Consider the following 27,447-nt stretch of genomic DNA (forward strand, 5'->3'; position numbering starts at 1 on the left):
TCTCAAGCTTTCAACAGAGGTTAAGGCTATATGTACTAGCACTACAACAAAAACTTTTACTATGACAGTTATATACATCCTAAATTGAAAGGAAGAAAGAAAAAATTGTTACGAAAACAAAAAATCTGTGTTTTTGACAGGAAAATACGGAATTTTTCGGATTTCACTTTCCGTGACAGTTATTTGGTGTTATAAAAGATAAAAAAATAATTTATTTAATTTATTAAAATAAAATTCATTTTAAATCAAAAGTTTATTAAAATAATATTTTTTTCCAATTCTAAAAACATTAAATAATTTATTTATTAAAGTAAAACTTATAAAATATATATAAAAAAAGCTCATTGCTTACCTCCTCCTCTTCTTCTTCGTCTTCTTTCTTCTTCCTTTTTTCTTCTTCTTTGTGGAAGATCCACGTGTCACCCTTCATTCTCAATATTTCCTTCCTTCCGCTAACCATCTCTCTCCCTCTCTCACGTACGTCGAGAACAACGCAATTTTTCGTCAACAACACGTCCGAAATCCTCATCTTTCTCTCCTTCAGCCGACGCCACTACCCAACACCTCTTGCACCACAAAACTCACCGGTGAATCTCAACCATTATTTCTATTGTTTGTATTTGTACAGTATATTAACTTCAAATGCTTTCATTTTACCCACAATGTGATATATTGATGGTTCTTTTTATGAAAAACATCCCTCATAGTTTTGCTTTTATAGAAGATATGTGTTTGTTTTGTCTACCATCCTATTCAATATTGCTGTTTACAATCATTTTTCTAATGTGAATATACATTTTTTCTTTATGGTTGGCTATGTGATGAAGCATTTTGATAGTTTACAATGTGTTTGATGAAATGTCCAATGAAGCATTTGGTTGATTTTTAATTGAATTTTGTTCATTCGAATTAGGAAATCAAGGCGAAGGGAGATTTCATGGCTATGGTCTGAAACTTTGAGAAAAAAAGAATGAAATATGAAGTATGAGATTTTAAAATTTGATGATGTGTAGGCTCTTTTTGTTTGTCTATGCATTTACCAAGTGAATATGAGTACTTTTAATTTTTCTATTGATCTTTTGTTTATGGTTGCTATTGAGATGTATTGTAATTGCATGATAGTTATAGCATAAATAAACTATATATATAAACTTGAACACAAGTACTTGTTATCTAACTCATTACTAAATTGTTGTAATTTGGTTACTCTTGATTTACTAGTGATTGAAGATTAAAAAAAGTTATGAACGTTTTCAGTATGAGCAAAAAATAAACTCTTTATGTTGCTAATGAACATATCTTGATTTATAGAAAGCTTTGATAAACCATCAATTTAAGTAAGCTTTGATAAACCATCAATTTAAGTAAGGTTAAGAAACACAAAGAACAAAAGTAAAACCCAACACTTTTCATAATGTAATATAATATAATGATAATAAGAAGTACAAAGAATTAAGTTTGAGAGTTATACTCCTTTTACACTCATTTATACTATCCACAATAACATCATATATGTGTGTAGAATATCTTGATTCCTATGCTTTCACTAGATAATAGAATGCTCCCTTCCAAATTTCTATGGAAGTTGTTGCTTTTTCTAGCTTTGTTTTGAGAAACTCCCTCTAATTACTAGAAAAATCATGGTGATTTCTGAGTTTTGACTAAACATATTTGGAAACAAGAAAATAGAATAAGTATTAAGCAAAAATCTCTTTCATTCAACTTTTGGAGGGATGTTGTTTAGGGCTAGATTGGTATTGATTTCATTCTAATTTTCTGCCTATAATTTACTTGATATTTTTTCTTAAGCTCATGAGATGTAGAGATTTTTATTTATACGCTTTGATTGTTTTTTTGTTTTTTGTTGATTGGGAGGTTTTCTTTCTCTACTGATATAATGTAATGTAAATTTAATTTTAATTGTAGAGAACTTATGTTTAGGGTATCAAAGAAGAAGTTGTTTTGTCCATTACTCATGCTCTTTCCTTGATAGCATCTGAAGAAGGTTAGAGTAGTATAAAGCTACTTTTAGCATTTGATCTATTGACATGTACTAATTTTTTGGGTTAGTTATTTGTTCGGTTTATGATTCCTTAAATTGTGTCATTTTGATGGTTTCTTGTGTTTATTTTTGTTTCCACTTTGTACCTATTCAATACTTAATCATTTTCTTTACCAAACTCCATGCTCTAGTAATATAGAATCAAACCATTAGCATAAATTCAAAGAAAGGAAAGCAGGAACTTAATAGAATTATTAATACAGTCGTACCTAATTGTGTTCCTTAACCCACTTTCAGCCTATTTATTTCATAGACCATGAGTTTAATCCTATCACAATTGTGGTGTGGTGAATATTATTTATATTAGGTTTAAGCTTTGCTTATACAAAAATGCCCCTCCATCTCCTAATCTTGATTCATTGGCCTATGTTGACAAATCTAGAGTTGCTATCATAAATAGTTAAATTTATCTAAATCCATCAACAAGGATATAACTTGGATGTTTGAAGACTTAGGTGCTTTCTAGATTCTATCATCTATTTAATTATTCTATAGGTGTTATTGGATAACATGGATAGAAGTTGGATGCAAATTGGAACTCGAGTATTGAAAGAATACAAAAATGGAGTTAGAAGTTTTTTAGATTTTGAGTTTATGCATACAACATCAAATCATATATCTTGTCCATGCAAGAGGAGTAGTAATGCAGTACTTAAAACTTGAGATGATGTTAAAGCAGATTTGTTGGTGTATGGAATAGTTCCAAGTTACACTAGGTATATAATGCATGGTGAGGAAAGTTTTTCTTATAAAGTAGAAGAAAATGACGTCTACATTTTCCATCTTTTGTTATTCCTTAAGAACTTGCTTGTTGTTCTCAAATTAGTGCTCAACCATTTTTTGTTCATCATGAAGGGATAAATTCAGTTGTTACAGATAAAGTTTTGTTTGTTTCTTTGTTTGTTGTTTAAATTGACGGGGTCTAAAGCTTATTGATATTCAGTTTTTTAATTTAATTCCTATTGGGTAATTTATTTATTTTTGTATGTAATTTTTAGTTTTGGTTTTGGGCTTCCTTGTTTCTAGTTAGTGCTACTGATAGTTGTCGTTAGATTGTAAATTTAATTATCATTAAGAACTTTTTTATTGTGTGACCTTTTCTTATATGTATGATTGTTAGTGATTCTGTTGCTTTTGTGGTGCCTTTAGAAATTTAATGGTAAACTAGTTTTTGGGTATCTCCCATTTGGAGTTATTTTAAACTTGCAAGACACGAAAAATGTTTATGTACTTGCTTATAATTGCAGTTTTAGTTCTGTGTCTTTACCTTTTTTCTGTTTATGGAGAAGAAATTCTTTTGCAATGTTTGATTTATTATTTATCTTTTCCATTTGTATGAGTGTTTAGTGCTTTTATTTATAGGTATTACATTTTTCATTATTGAAAATTGTCTTAACTTTATTTCCTTCGTATATGCTCTCCAGGTTGGTAGAAATTACTTTAGCCCATTGTATGTCGTAGTTTATACTGTGGATTTGTGAAGTGGTGCATGGGAAAAGTAAGTTTATTTGTTCATACATTTAAATTTACGAACTTCAGTAATTTGGCTGGTTCTTTTACGCATATAATTATGCTTTATGATATACATCAACAAGAATAGTGCTTATGCTTTCTTTTTTATCTTGTACCCTCCTAAAGAAAAAGGATGGAAGTGATAGTCTTGCAGTTCAACTTGCGGATGAGAAGCACTATGTTTATTTCTTATGTCTAGTTACAATTTTGTTTCACCTGCATAGCTAATTAGAGGGTATATGGAAGTTTCACTAACCATCTCATTCTGTTTATTTTTATGAAGGGTTGGGAGGGGGATGAAAATTTTATCACAGAAGTTTGGGCACTCTATTTATTCTTCTATAATCTCAATATTGTTTTTTTTCAATCTTATATCAATGATAATGTTCCTTAATTACCTTTAAATAGCTTTAAGTAGAACCTCCTCATAGGTAATGTTCTTGAATCATACTCTAAATGAGATTTTGTTTTCTTACTAGGTTTGGAAGAATCCATTTGAAGCATTGAAGCCAATTTGGAGCAATTGATTGATATAACATCTTTTGTATGGTTGGTAGCAAACTCTTATTCAATGTATTGATTTTAGGTTTCTTGCTTCCAATGTCAATGTATATTGTTTTTTTATGGAAACTACATTTGAACTAAACAAATGGTTATTAGTCAACGGGTGTACGAATACTACAAAGTGTATCATTATGCATATATATATATTAAAATGTTGACTTATTGTTTTCATATGGGTGTGATTCAACGACAAGAAAAACAGGAATTGAGAAATACACAATAGGGAAAAAATATCATAATATTTTTTTCTGTCGTCAATACCGAAACAATGACAATTAAATTTTATAAAAACTGTCACGATTGGTCTATCCATGACAGGAAAAAATGTCGTAATATATTAATTCATGACATTTTCATAATTGTCGTCAATATCGAATCAATGACAATTAAATTTTACAAAAAGCTATCACAATTGACATATTCTTGACAGTAAACAATATCATAATATAAGAATTCGTGACATTTTTGTAGCTGTCATAAATATGTAAATAGTGACAGTTATTTGTTGTCATAAAAAAATGATATTATTTGTTGTCATAAAATACTAATTAATGACATTTATTTTTTGTCATGAAAAAAAAAAATCGTGACAATTTCAGAATGACTTTCCACAACATACATATTATGATTGTAAATAATTGTCACAGATTTTTTCGTGACAAAAAATAACTATCATCGCAAACCATTTTTCTTGTAGTGTAGGTTCTTTCTCTAGACTACATGAATTTAGTTTTTAATTGAATAAGAGAAATGACAATTCAAGTATTAAAAACTAATACTTCAATCTCTTCTGTGAAATACTTTTAAGTACATATTGTAAATGTAATTTAATCATTTAGACGAATATTAAAATATCATTTCAAATAGATTCTAAATGGAACAAATTAAAGGTTTTATTTTGAATTCACTAAGCGTAAATAGAAAGTTGCAGCCGTAATATGCAATCTGAAGAACAAAGATCAAAATTCCATTACAAAAACAAAATGGTTTTGATTGATATCTAAATTTCGAGTGAAGGACCAACTTATGAAAATAAATCAACGTATTGGCATCACAAGGGGGATGATAACATAGTTATCAATCAACAAATTTAACTCACTTGCGTTTCACGGGGAAACATGATATTCTATATAGTTTCTCTATTATAATTCAATATACATTCTGAAAAAAAGTACACAAAATCTACCAGATCTATGCTGCATAACCACCGAGTGTTGGTGTGGTGTTTGGGATGACGAAATCTTCAGCTGCTCAATTCCTCAACGATTTTCTTGAGAGCTGAAAATGATCCAAATGCTGATGCAACAACTCCTACCGCTATAACTATGCAACAAAGGGCTCTCTGTGGAAGGAGAAAACAGGAGGGAGGGTGGAAAATATGTAATTGTAATCCTTCTATGTGCTCTTGTATAGTTAAATGCAAATAAAGGAAAATTTGAGGGTGTTTTTACCTGCAAAATTGTTACCTTCCCCCTCAAGATGCTCAGGTAGCAAACACAAGGGAGTATTAAAGTCTGCAGTAAGGCACATTTAATAGTTCAGCCATAAAAAAAGAATGAGTTTAGGCTCTCCATGGTGCAAGGATGAGCAAACTTACCACAAGCATTGTTAGCAATGATCCAATCAATGACATCATAAGACCTGCGCGTTGGAGAAGTGAAGATTTTCAAATATTGGTACTCTCGTTTTTTCAGGGCCAAAAGTTTCTTAATGCTTAGAGAAAACACAATTAAACGAGACATAGAAATGTGAAGATATACTTACCAAAAAAGGGGACAGAAAGGCCGACTAATAAGGTAGAAAATACAAGTCCAGTTCTAATTAGGATGGAATAAATGTGAGACTTAGGATGATTTGGTGGTATGAACTCCTCCAGACTCATTGCAACTGGAGATATTGTTAATGCATATGTGGGACTAATTAAGGAAAAACATCGTTTTTCTAATTCAAATACACTTGCAAAAATTATGGTAAAGGAAAATAAGGAAATATAAAACGATGAAAATAAGAGTGTGTTTGGGATGCATAAAAAAAAGTGTTTATTTTGAAAAGAAACTCTATCAATAAAAATTGTTTAAATAAGTTTTGAAAGTGTTTTAAAGGTTATTAAGAGTGACTGTCGAATATTTTAATTTTTTTCAAAATAAATTATTTTCAAAATTAAACACTCCCCCAGAAAAAATCCTAATATTAGTTTTTGATATTATGAGTAATATGCATGCTGCTCAGCACATTATGAGATGTGAGGCCCAAGACCCTTCTGGAACCAAGAATATGGATATGAAGTAACAAGTACATATCACACTTTGAAAGGATATTTGGTAAAGGGGTTGACAACCTGCCAAAGAACAAATAAGAAACATGAGAAAAATAGTTTTCTGGCAGTGACGGTAGATATCGAGTACAAGATTAACAACATAACAACTTCAGGACACTGAAAACAAGAAAATGCAAGCGAAACCGAGCACTAAAACATGTTCGATTCGTCAAGGAATGATCCGGAAGATCCCTTCATTGACTTTACGACCAAATCATATCAATCTAAACATTTGATATGTCTAATGCTTTCAAATCACAAATGAGCTTTCTTCAGCAAACAAACAATACAGCACGTGGCCAACTTGCCAATTCTAATAGTAATGTTCTAAATATAAGAGTATTTAAAAACAGGAGTACACTTAAAGTTAATGTCATCATGCCAATAGCCACCATTCCATATTACGAAGAAATAAGACATCAAAATTTCTTTCTTAAACTTCACAGCACGTCATGTAAATATGTAGCAGTTTGGTGGAACTATATATATATATTTGGAAACGAAACAAAATTGGTTATTTTGACAAGGATAAAAACATAAGAATCAATCACCGTACCGTAGTCCACACAGCGATCTTTGAAGCAACCAAATCCTGGGGCAGGTTAAGAGTGTACTGGGATAATGTCGACTCTCCAAACATTAAGTATCCCATAACAGCGACTCCAGCATACATCAAAGTACAAATACCAAAACTGCATTTTAAAGAAAATTAGATGCTATTAATGTTATAAACATCTTAGATGGTGACTGTTTTTTTTAATAGTTGGCAGGATCTCATAGCTTAGACGCTCATTCAAAAGGGTGACAAACAGATATATTGCATTACAAAGACCTTAAATGAAAAAGTCAATTCCCATTTTTTCTTTACATTATACTACATAAATGAGGATCAATAATTTTGATTGAAGCCAACTTCATCAACTAGGTAAATGATTAAAAAAAAAAAAGAACACTATAAGACTTGTTTATTATATTAGTACAATTGCGGGGATGGAGGATCAAACCTCCACCTTGATTTACATGATTTTAGCTCACTTTGGTTTACATTATTAATACTTTGGTTTGCCTAAACCTCTAAGAAGGAAGGTCAAAACAATTAACATTGAGTTTAGCTCACTTTGGTTTACATGATTAATACTTCAAAGTCTGTATAATTAAGAATGATTCATACTTAAATCAAATTAATCTACATGCAGAAGCAGACATTAGGAGATGAACAAGATAAATTGTTTCTGAAAATGGATGAAGATTTCACATTACCATGTTAAAAGGACTGCTGGGAATTGGCTTTGATTACCCATTGAGCTATAGATATTAGGAAATACAGCATGTCCTGAGTAGCAGAAACCGTACAGACCCAGAGCAACTGGGAGACTCGAGAGGTTCAGTGGAGTCACCTTTCCGTGGAAACCAACATCATCTACCAACCCAACCCAGAACAAGCATAAAACAACCACAATTGATGCAACAACTCCACCAGCTGCAAGGAAGGAAAAAGGAAAAGAAAATAAAATAAATCATTCATAATAATTTTTTGGAAGCCCGGCTTAAATTAGGAACATTTCATAAGAACAGAATAATAAGAAAAATCATTTTTTAACAGCAGCATCTGTCTGTGCAAAGAAGCAAACAGACGCTTTAGTTTGAGTAATGTCATTGATACTTGAGAATTCTAATAGTTGTTTGACACATGTCATTCACTCGTTAGCATAATAGGTATGTGTTATACAAGTTACTTGATAGGCATCATATTCAAAACTTCTTGTGTTGAACATATAAATGGATGAGCCTTATTGACTTTAGCATCTTGTATAAATGATATATAATTAATAAACTTGTTCTTGCCAGATCTGTATTCTAGACCTTTAGAAAAAAAACACAGCATTGCGTGTTTTTGCTGTGTCAAGTACGTGGTATCATATCCATTTATTGTGAGTATTCAAAGCAGAATATTTTGGTTAAAAATTGATCTACGATGCTACGCTAGGCAATACTAATTGATCTACGATGCTATGCTACGCTATGGACAGTAGGTTGCAGCTATAAACAAAAGTAAAGCAGCTAATATAAGACCAACTAACAAAACTCATAAACATATACATGTATATAGGCGTGATAAATCTAGCCAGCTTACCAGAGATATAACTTAGAATACTGAGATCTCGAAGATAAACGGTTGGAAGAACAGCAAGCGCAGTTGCTATAGCGAATAAAAGGTGTGCATTTATTTCCAATCCGCCAAAACTAATGTGCGCACGGGGAAACAATGAAGACAGATTGTCGCTCTCCAGAATTACATACTCAATACAAGAAGCCTGCAAGACTAGCATATCTAGTTGGGTCACTTTGTCAACATAAAGCTTAATTTGATTTGTTGTTCAAAATCATTAGGAAAATGAAAAAACACGTTGCATGATTAGCAGAGACACAATATCATCATGCAAAGTACTGATTGGGTCATAATGCAGATACCTTCCCACGTTTTATTTTAACTAGAAACAAAGATTAAGCTTTAGCTTTTCTGTTTTCATAACATCTTTGTCAAAATTTTGAGGTTACAATTATGTTCTGGTTTAAAATTCACTAATATTGCTAAAGATTTTACCTATTGGGAATGAGATGAACGAGGGTAATAAGGTTGAAAGATTCTCTACCCTTATCTGAATAAGAATGAGAATAAATGGATTTGTGGAACAGAAATAACCCAAAGACTATCAGGATGGCAATGGTTCTTGCTTCTATACTAAGCTCCATTTTTTCAAAATAGAAAAGCCGTTTTGCCTATTCAATTAGCCAAAGGTCGAAAGAAGCTACGCTACAAAATCCGACATGAACATGGATATGGATGGTTAAGCTTCATATATATTCTCAGTCATTTTCTGAAACACTTGATAAGCATCTGCCGAAGACATCAAGCAACATATGCAAAAGAGAGTTTTGAACATTTGTACTAATATTTTTAAGTGTTATTTTCTTTTTCTGGTTGTCACAATTAAAAGAAAATCATCATACAAATAAGTAAGAGAAACAATGAAAAGTGAAGATATATGTAGGTAGATATTAACAAGCTCAGCTAACAAACCTAAAATTTAATATTTCTCGTTGCTTCAGAAAAAAAAAAATATATATATATATTTCTTTTCCACCACGGATGCTGAAAGCGACCAAAAATCAAAATGTGGTTCTTAAGTAACAAAAAGAGAGCTGGCGGACAAGAGACTTGCCACTTGGTTTGTGATGTAGGATATTAAATTTAGGCAGGTCCCTTACGTACGTTAACCATTATCCAATAAAATATTAAAATAAAAAACCCATTATCAAATAAAATAATAATAATGAATTATAATTAAAAGCCGGAGACAAAAAAATAGTACTTACGTATAATTCCACGTATAATACGATCTGCATACACAAGAATTCGAAACAAAATATTAAACAAAAGAAATTCAGCAAAGGAAAGAAAATATAAATAGTTTAAATCAAATATTGGTTCATTTTCCGTTAGGTTTCTATCCTAGTTATACTTAAGAGTTTAGGTAGAAAAGAAAAGAAAAATATTATTTATTTATAACAAAATGAATCAAAATATTTAGAAAAATATATAGTAAAATATCATATATCACCGTAAGTCAAGATAAATTATTATATTTATCTATCTATGTCATAATTTTGAAGTAAATTGTGATGAGTTTTGTTATTAAAAGTAATTTTTTAGTAATAAAAGTGGGAGTGGGTGAAGAATAAAATTATATTAAAAAGTAATACCGAGATGGCGACACGACCCATGGCACCAAAAGCAGCTTGGCCAATGTCAGGGTAAGTTTCAAGGCCAGGTCTGCTATCCAAACAAGCTCTCAAAAGGATTCCAGTGTAGAAAGAAAGTACTGCAAATATCATCAATATTGATAGCCCCATCCATCCTCCTTCTTTCATTGCATATGGTGTTGAAAGTATGCCCACTCCACATAGCACATTGATCCCTACCAAAATTACAATCAACTTCCATCAATATTTCATATAAACCAGTAGTAGTGACTAATAAATTTAAATTTATTAGAACCAAAAGAACTAAAATTGGACAAAAACTTGGTCAAAGTATAGTACAGTAAAAGGACAAATTTTGTAATATTACCATTAACAACAGCTTGGCCGAAGGTACTATGGCGAGAAATGGGAAGGCCATGAGAATCAATGACGACGGGTTTGTCTTTGTCATCTCTTCGGACGGAAATGGAAGAGCGGCGGGAAGGAAGTGAAGGGCCGAGAGGAGAGTGAGGAGGGGCATGTTTATGGGGATCGTCAATTACTGTGGGAAGAAGAGGTTTAGAAATGGAAGAAGAGAAGGCTTCAGGAGTGAATCTCCTTGTCAATGATGAAGAAAGAAATGAGCTTCCAAATCTTGCTAATGATGGAGTTCCTAATAACCCAATACTTGGTGAATGTACACTTCCCAACATATCAATTGATTGCCTGCCCAACAAGTACCATTATACATCCTTAATTCAAAATTAATAATAATTGGACACCTAATTTTTTAACATAAAACAAATTTATAAAATTAGTTTATATTCAATTCGGGATGGATGACAACCTCAATCATTTGGAACATATAGGTTGGGTGAGTAAAAAAATCAGTTCACCATTTGGTTCATCAATAATTAAAGATGTTTTATCATTCGTTATTCATATCAACACATATTTTTCACTGAAACACTCACATTTCTTACTTTTTTATTCATGTCAATTCCTCCAAGTAGTCCTCTATAATTATTATCAACTCAATGTTTTTATCTTTAACCAAATGTTCGTTTGGTATTTTGTAAGTAAATATAGTTTAATGTTAGATTATAAATAAATTATCAATCACATTTTAAAATATCATAATGTATTTGTGATAAATTAAGATAGTTTCTAATATTATTAACATATTATGAATAAAGTACAAATTCTAAAATATTGTTCGTAGTTAACCCTACCTTCATTTAGAAAAATTGTCATAAATAAGAATTTTTTTTAGGGAAGATTAAATAGTTGTTCAATTTTTTATTTTTGAAAATTTTTAAATTTATTTATAATGATAAAATAAGACGTGGCAACGGGCCAAATTTGGGTGGGAAAAAGGAAAAGAAAAGGAGAAGATTATATTGTTTTTGTTTGTGAGTTGTGAGATGTGACCATCAATAGTTGTTTTCAACTTAAAATCAAAAATATTTTATATTTATATTTTGACCCAGAAATAGTTTCAATTTTAAAAATTATAGGTATCGTATGGTTTTCAAAAAAAGAAAGAAAAAAAGGACAACAACAGTAATTTAGAAAAGAATAAGTTTAAGAGTGTGGATGTTAAGTCAGAAAAATCACTTTTGGAAAAGACATACTTTATTAGGTGGAGGGTGTGACGACTCGTGAGTGGGCCTCTTCTCCCCAATAATCACCACGATACCCAAACAAGCCCAAAAACTTATCCATAATCAATAATTTTATGACTCTTTCCATATTCAATACCTCTTTACCCTCTCAAAAACTCAATAACTACAAATTTGACTATAACTATATAATCTTCATCATAATGCAGAAACTATTTATTAAAATTTTATCCAATCATCATCTAACAAAAACTATATTTTAACTTTCTCATAAACATTAAATTTCCTACTTTATCAAATTCTAGGAATTATTTATAAATTTTATCAACTAACCTTTCCACTTACACCCAGTTTTAACATTTTAAGGTCTCATTAGTATTCTTTTATTGTTTGATTATTATATTGTTATGATTTGGGTTTTTCAAAAATTAGACTTGATTTCTTTCCATTTTCGAATCTACGTATATCTTAGTTTATTTATTGAATTCTTACCAAAATTCTCAAATAAAAGAACTTTGGAAATTAAAATAATAACAAAAAATAAGTACTTTAGTCTTGATTTTTAAAAATTAAACAATAAACCAAATAATTAAACTAACCATCTTGTTTTTTTTTCAAAATTAAACCTACATATGTTATCTATATTTTAACAATGATTTAAAAAATTAAGTCAAAATTTTAAATTTATTTTTATTTTCGAAATGGGCAACAATTCGACAACGAAAGAAAAAAAGATTGAGAGAAAATTAGCTTAATTAGAAAAATAACAAATAAAATGGTTACCAAACAAATAATCTTATTTCTTTTTAAAATTAAATCTTATTTTTAAAAGCTAAAAACCAAACTTCAATAGTTATCTAATTAAAATATGAATAGCTAGGGAATGAAAACTAAAATTTAATATTTTATTCTTCTAAAAAAATTAAATCTAACCCTTAAAAAGCTAAAAATCAATAGTTATTGTAGTGTAGTGGTGTGTTTGGATTATATTTAAAAAAACTAAAATGTTTGGAAAATTATTATAGAAGCTAAAATCATTTAAATAAAATTTTTAATTTAAAAAGTAAGTGGTTTTTTAAAAGAAAACTAAAATGTTTATAGGTGACTTTAACTAGATTTTTTAGTTCTATTTTAAATAAAAATAAATGTGTGAAAAAACATTTTAAAACCGACCCAAAATTTTAAAATTTAACCTAAATTGATTTTTCTCAAAAAAAAAAAAAAAAGAGGCAGACTTAACCTTCCCTGGATCCCATCCCACCGTTACCTCAAAAAAATAGAGAAAGAAGGGGAGAAGTTGAGAGGAAGATCAGAAAGCGAACCTGTAACTTTGAGGCCAAGCGGCGGTATTATAAGAACTTGGTTGATTATGATTCTGATTATCCGCCGATAAACCCGAAGAATCCGATTCGTTTCCGTCCTCATTATCGATTTCCTTCTCCAAATCTTCATCATCAGAACTTTCAATGTAAAAACTACGATCCGAAACAGAGTTCTTCATTTTCTCAATTCAAATTCCCAATTCCTCCTCCCTTTAATAAATCAAGTTCACCACAAACACCAGATTCAAATCAGAGAGAGAAACATATACAACGTCAATCCTTTTCCTCTACCGATAATGAAAACACAAAAATATATATATATATATTAATATTAAAATCAAATGAAAACACCTAAATTAAGGCGCCAAATGCGTTCATGAAATGAAAAAATCACCATATTTTAAATTAATTTTCACAAGTATACGCCATGAAGATCGCCTAAAAATTAGTGTAATGACATGGCTTCAAATTTCAAAGACGGAGGGAGGACTTGACTCTCTGTTTGTTTGGGTAGCGAGAAAAATTGAGAAAAACGGGTTGAAGAAACTAAGAACGTGAATCCGAAGTTCACGTAACTAGAAAAACTATCATGAAAAATTCATTCACAAATTCGCAATCCATAAAGAAAATCAAATCTCATTCTGAAAACAAGAAAATGAGGGGGGGAAACACTGACCTTGAGAGAGAATTGCAAAATCTGTAGATCTGTGGCTCGCTGTTCCTTCTGACAATTCCTATATATATATATATATATATAAAGAAACCCTGACGGCGGGTTTTCTGTCAAGAACATTCTTCATAATTCAAAACATTTTGAATTAGTTGGTGATTGAAACTCTTCTACTTTTTTTTCTTTTTCTCTTGAGATCATCTTAACTTAATTTTAGCTAAACATAGTTCGTAATCTTTAAATTAGATTAAATTTGAGAGATGATAGAATAATTAATTTCACCCTGACCTATATTTTTCATTCAACAATTTTTACTTTTTAAGTAGGACGGTAAACAAATTGGATCGGGACGTTTCCAACCCATATTTTCAGATTGATTGGATTGATAACCTAAATAATGAGAAATATATTGACAACTCAAATATAAGTTGGATTGGATTGTCGGATTATATTGTTTTTTATTTAAAATGATTATACATGTCATATCAATAAATATTAAATATATATTTTTAATTTGGAGTTGGATGAGTTTCAATCAAATTTTTCAACCAAAATTTTCAATTCAACTCAACTCACGTCACATTTTAAATTAACTCAATTCGACCATGTAGATTTGGATAGTTCGAGTTGTCATGTCTATCTTTTAACTTTCGTATAGATGAGAGTTCATTTGTTTAATGCTTATTTTTTAAAATTTTTAATTGAGAATTTTTTTTTCTCAATTTAATTAAGAAAATTCATCATCATTATTATTATTTATATGATTACACAGAGACATAGTTAACTATTACGTAGCCATCTCCAATTGCATTTCCTTCCACTTTGATCAAAATGTGTCATCAATATTGTTTGTTAATTAAGTTTAATGCACATATTTATAAAACATGTCATGTTATTTTACATATATTTAATTAATACACATTGTAGGGGTTTTCTTGTCTTTTTCTATTTGGTGTGAATATATAATAATCTCAACATAAATTACTACTTGGTTTTCAACCTTATACAAATCCTTACAACTTCATCATTATATTATATTTGAAAATGAGTTATGGACTTAGACCATATGTCATGTTATTTTACATATATTTAATTAATACACAACCTGCATGATGGAAAGATTGTATTTACTGTCTGTAAAGAGTAGAGAATTTTAGTATTAGAATAAACTTACTTTCTTTAAATTCATATGGTACATCCATATCGGAGCTTTTAAGTCATATAGATTACCTCGAACCAAAACATGCATTTAGCAAGCCCTATTCTCAAATTTGAAGAGTTGGCCTCAACTTCGCATCCTTGGAATGAGGACAAGGAAGTTGGTTTGAGCTTTTTACTCAAACTATCATTGTCCGAATAGGACGCAATACACACTCTATTCACCAAACAAAGAAGGTTGGCCTCGACCTCATCCTTGGTCGAGGTCAATTGGAGTACTTTGACTCAAATTAAAGTCAAATTAATAATTTATTTTAAGTTGATCATTTCTTTCTCTTGGCACATTTGTTTGTCTACTTATAACTATTGTTTTCATAATCTCATAGCTTCCTCTTCTTCGTTAACTGTGTTGATTCTAATTTCTACCATTTAGCTCAAAAATCACCTATAACACTACATATTATACATATTCTTTCTCTCGATCGACTTGTAATGTAAAAAAATAATGCAGGTCGAGATCAAAAGACTGAGATTGGTATAGTTAAGTAATCTAGGACTAGGAAAGACATAATGGGATGTATGTGGTTATAATGATGTGTTGGAATGAAGTTGTGATAAGATTTGGTTGTTACCTAAGTTGCTATGGAAATATGAAATATATGAGATGTGATAACACACATTTGTTTTGGATCTCTCTTATCATTCCAACAAGGATTGGGACACCTCAATCTTTGATCTTTTATGTTTTAGTTTTCTCTTTTATTTCCTTTTTATTTTTCATGCCAATTGCCAAACAAAAGCATGGGTTCTATTTTGTCTCTTTCCTTCCTTATTATCTCAAAATTTTGACAATAATTTCATATTTTACAGCTTCACAAACCAAACTTTCATTTATAATTCTAATAGAATCAAAAGCGTGAAAAGTCATATAATCAAACCAAATATTTTAAAAAATTATTTATGATATGTCAATACGAGAAAAGGAATTCAAGTTTAAAATGTCAATGTCGATGAAAATGTCAATAAAAGTGTTGATGTTGATAAATGTTTCTTAAAAATTTAAAAAAAAAAAACTTTTTATTATTTATATCTTACTCATATCAAACTACATAAAGTATTAATCAATGTATGTCGAATTTGTGAAAATATAAAAGTATCAATTGAAATATTTTGGATGGAAATATTAAGCAGCAGGTGGAATAATTGATATGCACATTTTGTTGAGTTGAACGATGGAAAGAAAAGTAATTATAAATTTTGCCATTGGTTTTTCTTCATCAATTGAACAAACCTAGTAAGCTCCTACTCATCTTTCCCACATCCAAACAAACAAGATGTGCAAAATTTGCACTCTTCCACAAATTTTAAATCTTATCTTTCATCTTTGTTTGTTTTAATTTAATGTTAATTTTCTTTTTACAACATTTGTTTTATTGGTTGCTTTTCTATACTCAATTTCCCAAATCTATGTAAGGTAGCATTTGATTTCCTATTCAAAATTTGCAAGGTTTTTTATGAAAAATATTCATAATAATCCTTTTTATTAAAATTTTAAAAATATAATAAACATATTCGGCCTAAATGAAAGGAGAATGTACCAATGTACTCATTTTACTACGTATAATAAAATATATACTTTATACGACAAAAATAGATAGATATTTTGAAAGTTCAATCAAAGTAGAAGAATCAAATCAAATAAGAAAATAAAATGGCACTGAAACCATTTTAAATTGTATTCAAAATTTGAGACGGGAGGGGGAAAGAAACTATCCGAGATGAATTCAATACGACACCAAAAGAAATAAAAACAAGCTAAAGACTTCTAAGACTTTTCTACAGCCATTTGAAATTCACAAACTTGGAATGGTATTTAAGATTTCTATTTGAACACATAATTGCAAGTATACACATTATCCCTTGTTTCTGAGCTTGATTACTTTGATCAGAATCAACCCAGACTCTTCTCTTTGTTTCCTTTAATGGGTTGATGAGTGGAGAAATTGCAGTGTATTTATCTACAAATTTAGATCTCCACTTCACTATGCTCGCCATTGAAGTATTCTTCTAACCAAAACAAAAACCAGGTCAGCTCAGTTGAACTCGTTCATGAAGTATCGCGTAAAGTCGGAAAACTGAGTCCATCTTTGAGATGGCCAACTGAAGTAGGCCATGCCCATTTCAGAATGTTTGGACCTAAGACCTGAGAATATTAACACCCTGGATAAGTTTACCTTGTTCTGCTTTTATTCAGAACTCAAATGAGTACCATATGGACAGATCATACATTCAATAATTATGAGATAAGATGTGACAAAAAAAACTTGAATGTTGAGTTATAACAAGGTTTTCTCTTTTATATAAGATGAACAAGGAAACTTTGAAAATAATCCAACATTCAGAATGTAGAACACATGGGGGCATGTGAGTGCAGACATACACATATAGAAGACAAAAAGGGTAAGAAGAAGACACCAACCAAGGTCATATTTTTATAAGCACTGATATCGAATGGATGCTGGTAGCTCTGTCCAGATTTTCTAGCCAACCATGCTGCACGTATTCCTTCATAATACTGGTTGGAAGAAACATGATTCTTACTCCATGATCAGAGGGGGAAGGAATTCATGGTCATAAGTCAAAATATCCAACTGCAGGAATCCATATTATACCTCTATAGTTGTCATATTTCGAATGATGAGGTAGACATGCCAGCCCAAGAGAGTTCCAAGAGTCGAGCTCAAGGAGATCATCATCACCGCACAAATAATCTAAAACATAAAAGTCAAGAAAAAAATTCTCGGTAAAATTTGACCAAAGACCATATTTATTAGGATGTATGACGGTCAAAATTTCTCAAAGCAGCTTGCGGTAAAGTTGAAGATATGTGGGTTCAAGCATGTGTCATTTAGGTGAAATATAATAGTAAATTAGGTGAGGACTAAATCGATAACCTAGTGACTCTAGGCTTAGCCTGATTCAGCTCAGTTTATCAACCTTCTAATTTCTAACATTGATATGTCTAGAAAACGTTTTGACAATTTTTTTTGTTCAAAAGCAGCTTAGAGAGTTACAGCTCAACCAATGAAAATCCTACTCGAGAATTTTACAAGCATTTTGGTTGCTTTATTGTTCCACAGCATTTGAAATTCATGAAACAGGATGCTGCATAAACAATTAATCAATTCGCTTGCTTAGCTTAGCAACATTCAGGGAAGAAGCATTAAAATGCACATCGGTTGTACCCAAAAGATAAAATAAAATCTTGATGCATGCTTGACTAATTTGCAATAATACAGAGTGTTTAACCGGATGAGTGCAAAATTATGAAATTAAAATATATGAGAACAGATATAGGTTATATAAACAAACAACTTACATAGAAAATCTTTAAAGGAAGCGTTCCATCAAAATCCCAGTTCTTTCTAATTGCACAGCTCACAATTATGAACTACATAACCAAAGCTCAAGCTATAAGCAAAAATCAGATTTATTGTCAAATGAAAAGTTATAAAATGAAAAAGGCATACCGTAGAATATAAGCTTGCCAAAGTCCCATAAGAGACAAGCACAAAAAAGGACTTGTAGTTCCAATAACCAACACAGTTATTTATCCACAAACAATGATGATCCTGCATCCAATTTAAACCCACATGAAATCAAATAGAACTTACCATCCAATTTAAACTACAAGCATTCAGTTTATCCATATCCGAAGTTAAGGGCCAAAGTTCAATTGTTATGCATCAGGTACAATAGAACCTACCATCCTCAAAACACACCTTCTGCAAACTCGACAATGATGGGCCCTCGGAGGCTTGTAGGTGCTACACTTTTCACACTGCTTCATCTGTAAAGCCTGTGAATATATTGTATTGGTGTCAACGACTAAAACAAAATACAGAGTATGCAATTGAATTGATTTCCAACATGGAGAAAGACAGTTTGTAGCTGAATTCCAACTAATAAAAGTTCCACTGGATTATAGGCTTGAATCTACTCGATGAAATAGTACCTTCAGCATCAAGAAAGAAAGGGATTGGATATGTATCAAAATCAGCCTAGATTAAAGGGTCTATTGATAATTTGTCACTGATAAACCAGTAGCCCACTTGAGATTTAAAACTATATGGACTTTTTTGGATAAGCCAACATGTTTCCCATCGTCCTAGTAGATCAGGATTAAAAATTTCTCCATTAGGATAGGGTAAAACTTTTCCAAATGATTTCTCTGCCATTGAATTACTGTTCAATCAACCACTGATCCATTGCTTCCATTAAAACATTCAAATAAGATCATTCTCTCATGCATGCAGTTATTAATCAGTAATTCAGCAGTAGATGCTGCACTTGAATGTTTAGCCCCATAGTTATTATAATTTATCTTACATGCTTTAGCTTTGCAATTCTGAACGACTTGCTCAAGATTGTGATTCAGGCATTGTGATATCATCAAGCAGTGTGAAAAATTAATTGTAAAAATATTTAGATAGAATATGAAATTACATACAACTATCAAGTATATTTTCAGCAACTGACGTATCAAGGAGCTAAATTAATAGAGGCCTACCTAATTGAATCTTATTGAAAACCAATATAAGACAAAGTAAATTGTTAATCAAATAAAATTTAGATCAGAACAAAGATCCTTTGTTGGGATTTTGGTGGCAGTCCAGTCCGGTCCCATTTAAATATATAGAAAAATCATATACTTCAAATGAAAAATAACAAAGAAAACCAGCAGAATTTGATTCTTAACATCTACTAACAAACAAGGTAATAAGAATTCTTCCCTGACAAAAATGACCCCCAATTCATCTAATTAAGCTCCAATGATTCATAGTTCTATTAAGTCTATTCCTCTCATTTGAGACCACGCTAATATCAACCAAGGCTCAAAACCCACAAGCAATCAAAAATGTTCTAACAACCAAATTCAACAAGTTCACAAATAAACCCCTATCAATTCCACCTCCAAAAAAGAACAAAAGGCATGATTTCCAAATAGAAATCCCGAAATCCACATTATAAATCATAGAAAAAAATAAATTCAGCTCGTAAAAGAATTGAAATGCAAACTTACGGAATTCTTGGCATCATGATCGGAGCCAGCACTTTCTTCAAAATCAGGCAAATAGGAAGAAGGAACCGAACCAGGGTCGGTAAGAACACAAACAGCGAAAGAGAACAGGCAAAGGGAAGCCAAGTAAGTGAAAATGAAAGAGTTAATCAAACCGGGAGAGGTAAGCAAACCAGTCCAATCCTGGATGAAAATGAAGACCGTAATGTAATACACAAAACCCATCAAGGATAACACAGAAAAAATGGGAATTGATATGAATTTCTTCATGTTCATCTGGGTTTTCGAGCAGAGCAAGAACGAAGACATGGAGCTTTGGAAATTCAGGATTTTAGGTGCCCGGGGCAATTTGGTCAACCGGGGTATTTTTCGACGTACAAAATGGGCCGTATTTGAGCTTGAAAAAAACAGGTCCGTGCCGTAGCCCAACGTTCGTAGCGAAGAACTGGCCCAACGACTTGGCTATACATAGATAATTTTGTTTTAAATTAAAGTGAACCAATTTTATGATTAAATTCCAAAAACAGTGAATGTTATTTATAATTATAGAACCAAAAAAATATAAAATAATATATATTTTTATGTTTTGAAATAGGATGCAATAGACTTGATTTTGTTGCCTAAAATTCTCTTCACAAGTTTCACATTAAAAATTTAATTAAAAATAAGAAACAAGAAATAGAAATTCTTTTTTTAATTAATTACAGAAATAGAAAGTGGAAAATAGTAATATAAATGTTATAAAGTGTAATACTTTAATCTCTTAAAATTGTGTTTTTAATTTTTCTTTAAAAAAACCATCCATTCTATTTATTATTTATTATGTAGAGAAATCGTCAAAATAGAAAGAAAAAAACAACAAAATATTTAGGGAAATAGTCAAAAATAAAAACAAAATATTTAAATACCAATTTCTTCCTTTAGTAGTTTTTCCTAAATATTTTTATATATATATTTTTTAAAAAGCTCCTTTGAGTAACAAATTTCAACCAATTCAAGCTAGTTTGTGTATTAAGTTTTATTATATTCAACCCAATTCAAGTGTAAAATTAAGTCAAAAAAATAATAGGTTTCAAGCTCGCCTAGCAAATGGGCTCAAGCCCACATAAAGTCCATAGAAATTATCTCTAAGTAGAGATCTTTCCATTCATTTTAGGATCTTTGGTGGAGGAAGAATTAAAGCTATGAAATACTAAAACTCTAAAGAATTGAAAATACAAATTTCTACAAGCTCTCGAGACGTTGGAAGATGAATTTCAAAAAATCGAAGCTCAAATTGACTTGCAACAACAATATCCTAGAAACCGAAAATCAATATATTTTAAGTTTTAACTTGTATTAGATAAAAAAACATCAAATAAGTAAATATTAAAGACTGTATTCACTTCATTAATCAATAGATAAAGTTCAATTCCACAAATTATATTTTTTCTCAAATTTCATGTGAACAAACATTTTAGTGCCACTTTTACATAGGTTTAGTATATGTAATTTAAAATTTTACAATATTTTAGTTTATATAAGATTGTTCCTATCGGATTTTTAAAGAAATTTATGACCTACTTTGTTCCGATTTTGTTTTATGTTTTTAAATTTGAAAATATGTGTTTGGTAGACGATCCAAAATTTTGTTTTTAAAAGTTGTTTTCGAATTTTGTAATTCAAACCATATAAATTCGAACAACAACATTATGTTTCATTCTATTCAAAATTAAAATTTCAAATCTTAAAATGCAAAATAAAAACATCTATAAATATAACATATTAGGTTATAAACTCATTTCAACTTCTTTTTAAGAAAAATTAAATTATGAATTATTATGTTATATTAAATTTCAAATTTTATTACGACTTTCGATAAAGTTAATCTAAATTTTATTATTTAGTTCATATAGTTTGATATAACTTCATATATAATCTCTATAGTTTATTAAATCCTCTTAAATTGTCTCTACCATAGGAACTATTTATGAAATTATTATCAAACGATAGAGGCAAATTATAATTATAAACCCTAAACCTTAATTTTAATTCTTCCAAACCGTAAGAACAAAAGTTTCAATTTATCCTATACATTATATGATTATTCTTTTTAACATAAAACTATGTTGTAAACTAATATTTATTGGGTAACTACAATTAATTTGCAATTGTTTAATTTAGAATTCTATTTTTGAATTCTAAATACAACTCTATTTTCACCTAGTTTTCAAATTCATGGAGTTTAAACTTTGTATTAATATCAGTATAATGTAGTGGATATAATCTCCAATATTTACTTATTTGATGTTTTCTCTTAAATGTAAAGTAAAGCTTAGAACTTCTCCCATTCTTCAACTTTCAAGAAGTTGTAGATATAAGTCAATTTGGTAATCTCGAGATAGGTACGAACTTTAACCTTCAAAGTTCAACTCTTTGTTGTTAAGTTATTCTCCCCTCTTCTTTCTTTTTTAAAAGAAATAAAAGGGCTAGACCTCTGTTTATAGAGAATTTTCGTGGGCTTCAAGGTGTTTGGGCCCCACTTTTCGATGGGCTTGAATTAAATATCTTTTTTGGCCCAATTTTCTATTATGGGCTAAAATTAGACCAAACTTTTTTATATATATATATAAATTTCATGACCTGTTGATGTTTCTATTGTGATGATGTGATAGAATTTAATCGATTGAAATGTGTCATTTAACAAAGACACAATTTAAATAGTTAAAGTACATATCTTTGACTAAAAGATCAATACTTTTGACATTCACTTTTATAATCGTTCAATTTCCAATTTCTTATACATGCTTCGTCTAGTTTCTTACCAATGGCACATGTAGTTTTTAATTTATATACTCGTTGCCATAATAGTATAGATTTAGACAATTGTACAGTTTGCAATAATCAAATTTAGACACACCTAAGCTTATCTCTTAGAAAAAAAAAGAAACTAACATCTAACCTAACTAGAAGTTAAATTGTTATAAATTTGAAAAAGAAAAAGACTATATTTCTCTCTTGGGTTCACAATTTGTGTTTCTTTCCCCTTTAGACTTTACAATAAACTTTTTTAAAAAAGAAAAAATGCTTTTTTTTTCTAAGAATGAAAAAACCTTAAAGTTGGAATAAGTGAGGAATTCTTATAGTATGGGCTGTTTTTGATAAGTGACCTTACATTGGTCCATTTTTCAATTTGTTTGCATCCTAACTTGTTATTGTTGGTTTGCTTTCATCACACTTTCTTTTCTTTCTTCTTTCTTTTTCTTTTTTGATTTATGTGAAATATGAATTATTTGGGACATTTTAAAAAACACCCATTTATTTACGAAATTCATCCAATTCTTGGTAATCAATTTGTAAATAGTTTGATTTTTGTTTTGCTATCTATAACAATTCTCAAACGATTAAATATGTGTTTTGTTTCCATAGTATATAATTATATTTGTTGTATAATTTAAAATCTCTTGATGGTTGATTGGTGGAAAGACAGATATGTATTCACTTTTGATCTAAAAGAAATTTGCAGCCTTTTTCTATTTCTTTCTTTTGTTCTATAAGGTATTCTGCTTTATTTAATGTTTGATTCAATTCAGAAATTTCTCTTCCCGGAGGATAATTCTTCCAAAAGAATCTTTCTTAATATACAATCTCTCTAGTTTAACTTTGTGACCATTTGAATCTTTAATTACAAAAGAAAAACCACATATACCTGTGCTAATATATAGTGTTGATTTTGATTAGTTTGATAATAAATTGTGACTTTCTTGGTCAAGTCACAATTTGAATCTTTAATGTTTGATTCAAACTACGTATACATGCCGCCGCAATAATCTTTGATGCTCGAGTTGTAGAGGGATTCGGTTTGTTAAATACTACTTTCAATTTCATCCATATACTTTTACGTTTAATAGTTAATTTTGAGTCGAACGAGATTTTATATTTTGTCATTAAAAGTGTTATAACAAATTCAAGATATTTCTATTTCTATATTAAGAATAGGGAGGTGGTATATATATATATATATGGATATGGTGCATATGAAGAATAATAATCAATATTACTATAATTATTTGTTTTTGTCTTTGTTCATATATTATTGTCCTCTACAAAACAGTTTCCAAACTGACTTGAAATTGACATCTTTCTTTCATTCACATGTTTCTTCCACACTGATATAAAATCAAACCAACAAAATTTTACTCCTTTTTTTACTTCCAATAGAAACAAAAAAGCTTTGTTTATTTTTTCCTCTTTTTAATAAATTAGTATACCAATAATAATAATAATAATAAAAGATATATAAGTTAAAAGATTCAAATATGGTTTATTAATTTTATTCAAATATTATGAAAGATTTGTGTTTGCATGTGTGCGTGTACGAATGTACGTTTTTTTTATACTTGTATCGTAAATTAGTTCTTTCCTTTCCTTTCGTTTCTTGTGAGTTTGAGTTTTAAAGTTTTTTCTTAAGAGAAGAATTTTAAAGTTTCCGAATAAAAAACTTTTGCGAGTAACAAATTTTCACGTCATTATTTTAACCTAATGACAAAGTTATTGTATATAATTAACTTTGAAGTCGTTTACATATTCACAATTTTATCCGTAAATTAAAATTTAGAACCAATGATATCAACAAATTCAGAGTGAGTTGCATAAACCATAAACTATCGCGATAAAAATCTAGCCAAAAGTCTTATTTGCATATGTGGTATGAAACTGAAAACAAAAACGATTCAAAATATAGTAATCAGATATCTAAAATATTTGCATATATAACTGAATATGTAAAAAATATAGCAATATTTAGATACAACTTCAAGGTCTATTGGTAAAACCTATCATTTTAAAACTTTGATATACACTTAACTACTATTGTTGAAAGTGTTACCCAAGCTACAATTACCCTAAAAAAAAGTCTTCTTCATATTTGATTGAGAAACTTTCTAGCATAATTAGGGTATTAATTTCACTACCTAATAAAGTTTCCAATTCTAAAGTACAACAAAGTTCGTATGAAAAAGTTTGAACCTCCAACACTTCCTAACTCTTAAGAACATATCAATTGTATGCAGTTTGGTATAAAATTTATGGCTACCTACATGAAAACCCAAAACTTTGTAAATGAATTTCATACAAAATATGCTAAGTATTGATATAAAAAAAAAAAATATTAAGAGAGAGAGAGAGAGAGGAAAGTTCTTCACTTTTCTAATTTTACCCAAACAAGAAAAAAAAAGTAGAAATACCTAAAGTTCTTTATAGAGAAAGATTCAACACAATGGATCTTCGAATTGACAATTAACAGCAGATTGCAAATTGAAATTCCAAACATGGGTTTGTTTCTAAATTCGAACTTTATTCCATTTGAAACCATTTCTATAAATTGAAAAATGATTGAAAGTCAAATCCCACCATATACTTCAAATTGTAAAATTAGGGTTAACAAAAATTGAACCAAATATATACATACACAGACGTAAAGATATGAATGAAAAGTTGGAATACGATAAGATTATTGCTATGTGAGGTTGTCAACTTAATTGAATTGAGATAATATATACTCCAATTAACTACTTACCATTTGTCGATACATTGAGCCTTCGTCTAGCATTTTGTTGTACATTTCTTTTGTTGGTTGCATTATCAATTTTTTGTGTTAGAACTTGACAAGGGCGTAATATTAATTAGTGTATTTTTTAATGGCAAACTCACTCACACCTGCAGGCTTCTTTCATATCAATTGTCTACTAATCGATAATCAATTCTCTTCACGGCTTGTGCCTAGTGATGTAATTTTCTTTAGCTTCTTTTATTTTTTATTTACAAAGCAATTTTACAGTTATCTAGGGTTCTTTGAGGACAGAAATGCTGAATGATCACAACCGATGTGGGACAGAAAAAACAGCAGTACGGAAGACTCATAACACACAGCTGGAATTCATCTTTTCTTCTTCTTTTTTTATTTTTTCTCTCTATAATTTTCATGTCCATCATATCTCTCTTACAAATTGGCCAATCTCCAATCAATTGATCTGCAACATTCAAACCCTAAATTTGTACGAGAAGATTTATGTCACTCATTCAATCTCTCTCTCTAGACCCACATAAACAAAAACAAGTAGATAGAAAGAGAGAGAGAGAGAGAGATAGAGATAGAGATAAAAAGACCTCAATTTGTTTGTCTTTAAACTAGATCAACTCTGTTAATTAATTTCTATCAAATCCCATCTCATCTCGTTCGAACGAGAGACAAAAACAAGGAAAAGAAAGAAAAACCCAGTTAAAGATTTTCAGGTTTTCTTTCAAGTTTATCTAAATTAGGTAAAAGTTTAACCCTTTCTTTTCAAAAATAGACTCATCATCCATGAAACCCCTGAAAATTCGGGCTGTTTAATTTGATTTCCCAACTCAAAAGCCAAAAGAAACTCTAAACTTTTGGGTTTTGAAATTGAAATCTTCTCTAATCAACACAATTAATTGATAAACAATTTAATTAGAGCTTTGAATTAATTAAGAAACCTCTAATAAATTACCCCCCCAAAAAAATCAAATCAAAACTAAACTAGTTCATAGGAATTTACATGATCTACAAGGTCAAAAAATCATAATCCCCAATCACTGAGAAAAAAAGTCAGTCAATCTAAATAGAAAAATAAAGAACGTAACTAACCTTTAGATGTGTGAGATTATTGAAGACCCCAAGATATACATAGCCATTGATGTTATTGCTAATGCAGCATCATCAAGATTCTCAATCAAAATCATCCTCAAAACAAATCAATCCTCAAAAAATAAAATTAGGGTTTCCTTTTTTTCTTATTCTTATTTTGTTGTGAATCTTGATGATGCCGCACAAGCAAATTATGACTGTAATTCAATCTCATTTCCCAAAAAAAAAAAAAAAAAAAGAGAGAGGAAAAATAATAAAAAGAAGAACAAAGAGAGAGAGAAATTGAAGAAAAGAGAAGAAGGGTTTGAGAATATGTGAAGAAAGATTGAAGATTTAAGGTGGATATATATACACGAGGGCTCAAAAAGAAAAGTGGATGTAAATATATCTCTCTCTATAATATATATAAATGAAATATATATATTTAACATATGATGTAAAGAAAAAGAGCTTAAATGGAAATTAATATATGAGCTGTTCCTTTCCCTTACAACTCCAAGGTCCTAGATTACTTTCCAGCTCCTATTGCCACAGAGGTTGGGGCCACTTCCCCCTATACTTTCTTTCCTTTTAAAAAGATAAATTTAAAAAAAAAAATTAAAATATCTCATTTCTCGACTCTCCGACTGTAGTTCAATTTGGTTAACGATACCCAAGTTAACATTTTTGTTAGTATGTATGATACATGTTATTTGTTCACTTTTGGATATAAGTCTACTTGTAGGGTTTTTCTTTGTCTTTTATCCT

At 29.9% G+C, this 27,447-nt stretch overlaps 2 protein-coding genes and 2 long non-coding RNA genes across 5 annotated transcripts; 1 reads left to right on the forward strand and 3 right to left on the reverse strand.

The window, feature by feature from the left end:
- Positions 1-316: 316 nt before the first annotated feature.
- Positions 317-4,309, forward strand: LOC116404767. 2 transcript variants are annotated; one of them, XR_004217842.1, is made up of 5 exons: positions 327-587; positions 914-982; positions 1,927-2,005; positions 3,487-3,560; positions 4,054-4,309. It is a non-coding gene; the product is annotated as an uncharacterized LOC116404767 (long non-coding RNA). The 2 variants fall into 2 exon arrangements; XR_004217841.1 differs by having other exon boundaries at positions 317-587; positions 914-2,005.
- A 775-nt stretch (positions 4,310-5,084) lies between these two features.
- On the reverse strand, positions 5,085-13,988 carry LOC101202871 (amino acid transporter AVT1C). Its single transcript, XM_004149852.3, has 13 exons — positions 13,820-13,988; positions 13,144-13,353; positions 10,588-10,925; positions 10,221-10,435; positions 9,834-9,857; positions 8,590-8,770; positions 7,716-7,935; positions 7,012-7,147; positions 6,457-6,476; positions 5,903-6,048; positions 5,736-5,779; positions 5,590-5,652; positions 5,085-5,480 (listed from the first exon to the last, which is right to left on the reverse strand). The coding sequence occupies exons 2-13, from the start codon at positions 13,320-13,322 to the stop codon at positions 5,382-5,384; spliced, it is 1,665 nt and encodes a 554-aa protein (XP_004149900.1). The 5' UTR covers positions 13,323-13,353; positions 13,820-13,988; the 3' UTR covers positions 5,085-5,381.
- A 2,680-nt stretch (positions 13,989-16,668) lies between these two features.
- On the reverse strand, positions 16,669-20,398 carry LOC101223142 (probable protein S-acyltransferase 15). The gene is made up of 7 exons (XM_004149851.3): positions 20,055-20,398; positions 18,738-18,830; positions 18,502-18,603; positions 18,351-18,422; positions 17,644-17,742; positions 17,451-17,546; positions 16,669-17,174 (listed from the first exon to the last, which is right to left on the reverse strand). The coding sequence occupies exons 1-7, from the start codon at positions 20,358-20,360 to the stop codon at positions 17,079-17,081; spliced, it is 864 nt and encodes a 287-aa protein (XP_004149899.2). The 5' UTR covers positions 20,361-20,398; the 3' UTR covers positions 16,669-17,078.
- Positions 20,399-24,853: 4,455 nt separating this feature from the next.
- LOC116404403 lies at positions 24,854-26,996 on the reverse strand. The gene is made up of 2 exons (XR_004217245.1): positions 26,701-26,996; positions 24,854-26,078 (listed from the first exon to the last, which is right to left on the reverse strand). It is a non-coding gene; the product is annotated as an uncharacterized LOC116404403 (long non-coding RNA).
- Positions 26,997-27,447: the final 451 nt, after the last annotated feature.

The sequence above is a fragment of the Cucumis sativus genome, chromosome 6 (assembly GCF_000004075.3).
Source record: "Cucumis sativus cultivar 9930 chromosome 6, Cucumber_9930_V3, whole genome shotgun sequence".
Classification (NCBI taxonomy): Eukaryota; Viridiplantae; Streptophyta; class Magnoliopsida; order Cucurbitales; family Cucurbitaceae; genus Cucumis; species Cucumis sativus.